The sequence below is a fragment of the Lolium rigidum genome, chromosome 3 (assembly GCF_022539505.1).
Source record: "Lolium rigidum isolate FL_2022 chromosome 3, APGP_CSIRO_Lrig_0.1, whole genome shotgun sequence".
NCBI lineage: Eukaryota > Viridiplantae > Streptophyta > Magnoliopsida > Poales > Poaceae > Lolium > Lolium rigidum.
In genome coordinates this window covers 95,965,861-95,974,244 of record NC_061510.1, presented here as the reverse complement: position 1 = coordinate 95,974,244, position 8,384 = coordinate 95,965,861, and the positions used below count along the sequence as shown (strand labels likewise).

Sequence of the window (8,384 nt, the reverse complement as noted above, 5' to 3'; positions counted from 1 at the left end):
ACAGTCTAAACAAGTTTTCTTTTGCACCACTATAAGCATGAAATATTTTACTCTTCTTCAACACCAATCAATTTATTTGAAACAACTCTCATATATAATAATTAATAAAGACCAGAGAGCTAATCATATATAACTAAAGAAAACTAATAAGCTCTGAACAAAATATGAGTGGAAAACAAGAGCTAAACACAGTACTAACAAAAGAGAACTCTCGCAGAACAATACGAGTGAAAACTAGAGTGTTCTATGAAATGAAAATGGAGTGTGTCTTTCTCTAAAACAAGTATGTTGGGATCCAACCATATACTAGAGCAAACAAAAGAAAAGAAAAATAAAAATAAAATAAAGATGCTCTAAGAACAACACATAGCATATGAAGCAATAAAAATATAGTGTCTTGAAAGATGACCTGATATTTTTGTTGATGAAGAAGAAAATGCCTTGGGCATCCCCAAGCTTTGACGCTTGTACCTCTAGGATATTTCTTGGGGTGACATGGGCATCCCCAAGATTGAGCTTTTGTCCATCCTTCATCTCATCACATCATTCTTCTCTCCCTACACTTGAAAACTTCCTTCATACAAAACTTCACACAATTTTCATTAGCAACATTACTGCAATCAAAATAACAAATCCACTTTGGTTCAGTTCTAACATAAGTCAAACATCCATTAGAACATTAGCTACTGTAGCAACTTCTTTTAAAAGCTCTTTATCTCAAAAGAACGCAAAAAGAAAAAGATTAAGTGGCAAATACAAATAGTGGCCCCAACTTGTGAAAACAGAACAACAGGTAAAGATCGATTTTAAAAGCTCTTTATCTCAAAAGAACTCAAAAATAAAAAGATTAAGTCGGAGGAACAAGACGAAGGAGAAAGCGGCGCCAGACCTATAAAAGGAGTGTTGCTAATCTCAAGCAGCTCAACAAGCCAACCAAAAAGTAGGGAGCTTCTTCCTCATGGCCGGGGGAAAGGGTTGGGAAATCTCCCGTGGCGGAGCTTTTCGAAGATGTCGTTGGTGCGCACGCCATACGACATCTTCGAGGAGCTCGCCCCGGGAAAATTTCCCTGCAAGCCTGTGAACGCCTCCATCTCCATTGTTGGTCTATTCCTATCAACAACCTCTTCCCTCTCCTGCAACCTCTATTTAATCAATAATATATTATGTAACAATAATATTGGAGCACTGAACATAAGCATTACCTTGATTCCTTGCATCTAAATCAATATAAATAGAAAATTTGAGCTAATGCACAGTTCTACAAGATTATAAGATGAAAATAGCGACCGCCAGAACGAATTTCAGCGAAATTCCGATGTAAATCGACCGAAATATTAATATCGGGCATGAGACTAAAAACGAGCAAAATATCGGCTATGAGACTGAAAATCGGCCGAAATATCGGTGGCGGCGATAAATTAGCCGATATGCCAAAATCTTATCGTCACATGCCCCAAAGCTGCCATGGTAGATTTTAGAATTTGTAGACTATATGATTTTTTTTTCAAAAAGACTATTTGATCTTGATTATATGGGTACATCAATGGGAATGGTGTTTTGGCTCATGGGAGCATATGCTTCCTTTATTTTAAAATGCATCTTAGATATATTTAAAATGTCAAAAAGTTAAAACAAAGAATTTGCATGTATATCTTCACCTGCTACATGCCCATTTATGGAAAATCGACTTATCATGGGATGTGTGTAAGAAAACAAAATTCGATGATCAAAATAAGGCTCTTCACTAGATATTTTCTCTTTTTTTACATAGACCACAAAAATATCGTTTTTTCGCGAAACTTGACGAACCCGTCTATATTGTATATTTTAACACTAAAAAAAAACACTTCTAAGTAGATGTATATTTTGTTAGTAGATGTATTATATGCCCTCAGAAGCCGAATTGAATTTTCATCGATTAGGGAACATCCCATATAAATCTAAACAAACTTCTTCTAGTACACGGTGGCCCTAATTTCGTGCTACTGTTCCTATTACGAGCGCCCCACTCGGAGTCTCGTACTAGTTCATACAGTCGACGCGTCTCGAGTCCGAAGAACGAAGAAGAAAGTGTGAACCGATCAGTGGTTAGAGCACACCATTTGTATGCTTCCTGTCCCTAAACCACTGGCGAACCCCTGTCTACGTGAAACAGCAAAATCAATGGGCTTGCCCCGTTTGTCTACCCCCACAATGAGAGCAGCTGAGATCGATCCATGGCGCCGTTGAATGTCACGTGGAAGGTGCAGCGCAACTGCATGGCCACCCCGGCCGGCCAGCGTGGATCCCTGGGAGAGTTCGTTTTCGTGAGTGCCCACGACGGCAAGCAAGAAGACGTCCAACCGATTTCGCTGACGCCTTCATTGCGCCATTAACTGCCCCGTTCACCGCCTCAACTACTCACTGCCCGCTCCTCCACTTAAACCCCCTCTCCGGCCTCCCACTTCAAGCACGCCATTGCGCACCAATGCCAGCCTAGCCAGCAGCCTAGATTCACCTTCTTTAGCTTAGCTAGATCCGTCGTCGCGCGCGCCGCCGTACGTACGTGCCACCGCTTGATCCGAGACCGATGGAGACGCAGCTCGCGGCCGTGCTCGCCTCGCTCGCCCTCGGCGGCGCGCTCATCGTGCTCCTCTTCGGCAAGTGGTGGCAGCCGCTGGCCGACGGCGACAAGCGCGTCAAGGAGCTCGACGACGCCGTCGAGGCGCTGCTGCAGCTGCGCGCCGACCTGCTCAAGCAGCTGGACGGCGCTCCCGAGCCGGACCAGCCGCGCGCGTGGCTGCGGCGCGCGCAGGACGCGCAGGACGAGGTGGGCTCCATCAGGGCGCGCCACGACGCCGGCCAGCTCTACGTCGTCCGCCTCCTGCACTACTTCCTCACCACCGGCCCCGTCGCCGGGCTGGCCGAGAAGCAGCTCAAGATCGTGCGCGCCATCCAGGAGCAGGGCGCGGCGCTGCTCGAGGCCGCGCTGGCCACGCCGCAGGCGCCGCCGCCCCTGCTCCTCCAGCCCGAGGACCTGGAGCTCCCGCCCGGGACGGGGTCCGCCAGAGCCTGCCTCAACGACGCGCTCCGCTTCCTCGGCGACTGCGACGCCGCGCTCGGCGTCTGGGGCGCCGGCGGCGTCGGCAAGACCACGCTGCTCAAGCAGGTGCGCGACGTGTGCGGCCGCGTCGCGCCGTTCTTCGACCACGTCTTCCTCGTGGCGGCGTCCAGGGACTGCACCGTGGCGGATCTCCAGAGCGAGGTCGTCGCCGTGCTCGGCCTGCGGGAGGCGCCCACCGAGCAGGCGCAGGCTGCCGGCATCCTCAGCTTCCTCAGGGACAAGAGCTTCCTGCTTCTGCTGGACGGCGTGTGGGAGCGCCCGGACTTGGAGAGGGTCGGCATCCCGCAGCCCTTCGGAGTGGTGGCCGGTCGGGTGAGGAAGGTGATCGTGTCAAGCCGGAGCGAGGCGGTGTGCGCGGACATGGGATGCCGCAACAAGATCAAGATTGAGTGCATGAATGAAGACGATGCGTGGAGCCTCTTTGAAGCCAATGTTGGCGAGGAGGCCAGCCGTGGCAACACTCAGATCTCCACGCTAGCAAGACAGGTAATCACTCGATCTATCTCTGAAATACGTTTGGAAGCTTCGGATTTGTTCAGATCGTACCATTCCACTGTGCATTTGCCGGGATTTTCTGTCTATTAGCTGTTTTCTCCTGAAACAGGGGTGTAGATCTTTTGCACATGGACATGTGTCACACACGTTTGGTTGATTTGATAATTTCGAAGGCACTTCAGAGGTCTTGGAATTTTCTAAGTTTTGTTAGATGTACAATGTGGATGGTGTGTATTTTACACAAAAAAAACAAAATTTAAGATCCACAATTGATGCACCGAGTTATCAGTGTGCAGGGCATTGGCCTACACATACACACGCATACACAAACACAAGAAAGAACATAAACAGTAATGCTGGGTAGCTTATTTCTCTGATATTAGTTATTTTGATTCATTTTGATCAGACCTTGAGAATTAGTTGGGCTAGAGACATCATTTGTAAGCAGCGAGCGATCTGGGGGTTACCCGAGGGTTAGCCTACAAATTCTTTGAGGAAAACTTGAAAGTGAAGAAAATGAAGAAAATTGAGCGTTAAAATTGAGTAGTGATTTTTTGGCAAACTATGCTAGAATTAATGCTCATACCGCAGTATGGCTGGCCTCTAGTCGAGACGGTTTAGCAAGGATATGCCATAGAGATTGTAATTCCTGATGTTTTTTAGTAACACAAGTTTTGTTTGCAAAATTAAAAAAATTAGAAAGGGATTTGATAGTTTTCAAAAGTGTGTGATTAGTCAAGTCCTATACCGTTTGTTCGCGTTGTGATTCGTGCATATGAATTCCAAGTTAGGTTGCAACTGAGTTTTTTTTCACTTGTAAGTTAAGTTGCAACTGAATTTTTTAGTTGCAAGTGGGGATGTAACCAAGAAAAAAATATTTGAACCATTAGATTTGATTTGTCATTCATGCTAGTCGTCATGAGTTACAACTGAGATTTGATGACATCATCTGAGTTAGTTCTCGGTCGGCTGAGAAAAATGCAAACCCTTTAGAAAACTCCGAGAGTTTGAAACCGAAGAAAATTAGTTGTTTGCTAGTGAGGGAGGAGCTTGTCACCCCAACCTCCGTTTGTGGTGGTGGAGGGAGAGGGTACTGATTTTCGGTGAATTTTATTTGCATGAATGATATGTCATATGTGTCCCCGATCAGTGGTTGCATAACCTATCTGATCGCTGCACCATAAAAATTAATGCGACTCCCACCCCCGGGTGGCAATAACGAATCAAAAATTCATAGTATATGGATAATGGCAAATAGATAATGCTAATAATATTGTCTTCTCATCACACTCTAGATTTTCCGTGTAGAACCGTATACCGTATATGAAGACCAATAGTCTGAATAAAGATTTTATGCAAATGTAGTCCATATCTGAGTCGCTGCCCGATACGTGAGGTTGCTAGGTGGGAAATGAGTGACTTGGCAACGGATTCTTGTATATGGATAATGGGAAAAGCACACTGGGTAATATTCTTGTAGTGTTGAATTTTACCGCGTGGAAGAATGAATATCAAGACCAATAGGCTTAATAAAGAAGTTGTTTACAAATAGAATCCATATCCATATGGCAGCCCGATTTGTCGCCGGAGGTTGTTTAGTGTATAGGGAATATGTGATTCTGCCTTTGTCAATAAGTTCTAAACTTTTGACAAGATTTACGATCTCACCACTAACTGAGAGGTTATTCCGAGGAATGACATGGGCCAAGGTTTCAAGTTTCCGCAAGAAAAAATAATATTATGTTCACAAACATGGCAGTTTGTAAGTGGCCTGAAATATTTGTATATGTTAGTCATTTTTAAGCCCTTGTACTAACATCCAGCCATTCACATCTCATCTAACTTCATATACTCCCTCTTGTTCCCAGATATAAGCCATATAGTTTTTTGAAAAAAAAATCAGAAGATAAGGTGTATTGTGTTGCCCCACTTGTATAGACAATATTTTTAGGGATTTGATTATGTTTACTTATCTTACTCAAAGTCCTTATTAGCCCATGTCAATTGCCTAGGGGTAAACCTAGCCAAACATGGTGTATTTTTTCCTAAATGTGCATTCTTTAATTTCCGTGCCAGTTAACTATGGTTTAATACCTCCAATAAAGTTACTAAAATAGCATGATTCTAAAAGAGAAAATTTAGGCTAAGGTGCAATTTCAGGTGACTGGTATTTACAAAAAATCTGACAGTTAAAATAGTAAGTATATCCGCATGATTTGTAAGGAACATGATACGTAACATCATGATCTTTTTGTGCACTTGTTCTACGGAATTTAGTTTCTAATCAGCTTTTGTATGTATCTTAGTATGTGTCTTTTTTTTTTTTTTGCGAACACCTTAGTATGTGTCTGTGATGTTCAGAGTAGTTCAAATCACAAGATTGCTTTGAAGTTGTATGCCTTATTCTACTCTGAATATCTAATGCGTTGCTCTACTGCTAAACAGGTGGCTGAAGAATGCAAAGGCCTTCCTCTGTTCCTCGCCACCATCGGCCGTGCCATGTCGAACAAGCGTACACCAGAGGAGTGGGGCAATGCACTTGACAAGCTAAAGAAGTCGCAGCTCATGAGCACCACGCCCGGCTCGGACAAGAGCACGCAAGCTCTAGTGAAGTTCTGCCTCGACAATCTGGAGAGCGACACGGTGAGGGAGTGCCTCCTGACCTGCGCGCTCTGGCCGGAGGACCACAACATCTCCAGGGACGAGCTCGTGCAGTGCTGGATCGGCCTCGGCCTGCTCCCCAACCACAACGACGTCGACGAGGCGCTCCGGTTCGGGCACACGGTGGTCTCTGTCCTCGAGTCCTCGCGCCTCCTGGAGCAGGGCGATAACCACCGGTACAACATGAGCCCGTCTGACACGCACGTCAGGCTGCACGACGTCGTCCGCGACGCGGCACTCCAGCTCACGCCCGGCAAGTGGCTGGTCCGCGCCGGCGTCGGGCTTCGGGAGCCACCCCGCGACGAGGCGCTGTGGCGGGACGCGCAGCGCGTCTCGCTGACGCACAACGTCATCGAGGAGGCCCCTGCGAAGGCGGGCGGCGCGCTCTCGGACGCGCAGCCAGCGTCGCTGATGCTGCAGTGCAACCACGCCCTGCCGCGGAAGATGTTCCAGGCGATCCAGCATTTCACCACACTGACGTACCTGGACCTGGAGGACACCGGCATACTGGACACGTTCCCGATGGAGATCTGCTGCCTGGTGAACCTGGAGTTCCTGAACCTGTCCAAGAACCGGATCCTGGCGCTGCCGATGGAGCTGGGCAACCTGAGCCAGCTCAAATACCTCCACCTGCGCGACAACTACTACATCCAGATCACCATACCTTCGGGTTTGATTTCTCGGCTCGGGAAGCTGCAGGTGCTGGAGCTCTTCACGGCGAGCATCGTCTCCGTCGCGGATGACTACATCGCGCCCGTCATCGACGAGCTCGAAACCAGCGGCGCGCGTATGCCGTTGCTCGGCATCTGGCTGGACAACACTCGCGACGTACAGAGGCTCGCGCGACTGGCGCCGGGCGTGCGCACCCGGTCAATCCAGCTGCGCAAGCTGGACGGCGCACGGTCCCTGGAGCTGCTGTCCGCGGAGCACACGGCGGAGCTCGGCGGCGTGCAGGAGTGCCTGAAGGAGCTGGTGGTGTACTCGGCTGACATCGAGGAGATCGTCGCCGACGCTCACACGCCGAGGCTGGAGGTCGTCAAGTTCGGGTTCCTGACCAGGCTCCGCGTCATGGAGTGGTCGCACGGGGCGGCGTCCAACCTCCGGGAGGTGGCCCTCGGCGCGTGCCATTCCCTGACGCACATGACCTGGGTGCAGCACCTCCCTTGCCTCGAGTTGCTCAACCTCAGCGGATGCAACGGAATGACCAGGTTGATTGGCGGTGTGGCGGACGGTGGCAGCCCGGCCGGCGAACTGTTGACGTTCCCACGGCTGAGGCTTCTGGCGCTGCTGGGGCTACCGAAGCTGGAGGCCATCCGCAGCGACGGCGGGGAGTGCTCATTCCCGGAGCTGCGGCGGTTGCAGGTCAGGGGGTGCTCGAGGTTGAGGTGCATACCGATGAGGCCGGTGGCGAGCGGGCAGGGCAAGGTGAGGGTGGAGGGCGACAAGCACTGGTGGAACGGGCTTCAGTGGGCGAGCGACGACGTCAAGTCCTGCTTTGTTCCCGTGCTACTCTGAGGTTACTGATAGCTGCTCACACGAGCACGGACATGGGAATTTTGGCGCGTCTTGATCTGTTTGAAAATTGATAAATAAATCGGGTACATCAGCATGGTAGGAAGGGACAACCGAACAAAGCATACATGGATTTTTTTTAGAGACAAGGAAACTGGGTTGGGCTGTTCTTATTTTCCTCTTATTATTAGTGTTTGATTTCTTGCATTTTGTTACCAAGTAAAGAATACTCTATGTTGGCACTAGGCTCATGGTGTGTAGAATAGTATCCATGTACTGCACATTTTTTGCTCAAATTGTATCAGCGAACATTTTTTTAAGAGACTAGTAAGCTACCCCTGCGTGGCTGCGTTGCGATACAATACATATTATCATGATGTCAAAGGTTTAAGAAGATGAAGGTCGGGGATGGTGATAGAACAATGGACCTTGAGAACAAATTTTATACATAAATAAAAATGAAACATAGCGTTTCTATGATTTTCATCCAAAATGACCACAAAATACAAACAATTATTTTTTCAAACCACATACACGAGGACATAACTATGAATTATACACAATATTGTTGGTAAATCTCCCAACCTAAATAAAACTATCATCCTTATGGGTG

At 47.9% G+C, this 8,384-nt stretch overlaps 1 protein-coding gene across 1 annotated transcript; it reads left to right on the top strand.

The window, feature by feature from the left end:
* The first annotated feature begins 2,569 nt into the window (after positions 1 to 2,569).
* Positions 2,570 to 8,091, top strand: LOC124697722 (probable disease resistance protein At1g61300). The gene is made up of 2 exons (XM_047230267.1): positions 2,570 to 3,589; positions 6,044 to 8,091. Exons 1-2 carry the CDS (start codon positions 2,570 to 2,572, stop codon positions 7,772 to 7,774), a joined length of 2,751 nt encoding a protein of 916 aa, XP_047086223.1. The 3' UTR covers positions 7,775 to 8,091.
* The last annotated feature ends 293 nt before the right edge of the window (positions 8,092 to 8,384 follow it).

Coding starts and splice junctions, on each gene's coding strand:
- LOC124697722 (XM_047230267.1), top strand. CDS start 2,570: ATGGAGACGCAGCTCGCGGCCGTGCTCGCCTCGCTCGCCCTCGGCGGC. Junction 3,590..6,043: donor TCTCCACGCTAGCAAGACAG/GTAATCACTCGA, acceptor ACTGCTAAACAG/GTGGCTGAAGAATGCAAAGG.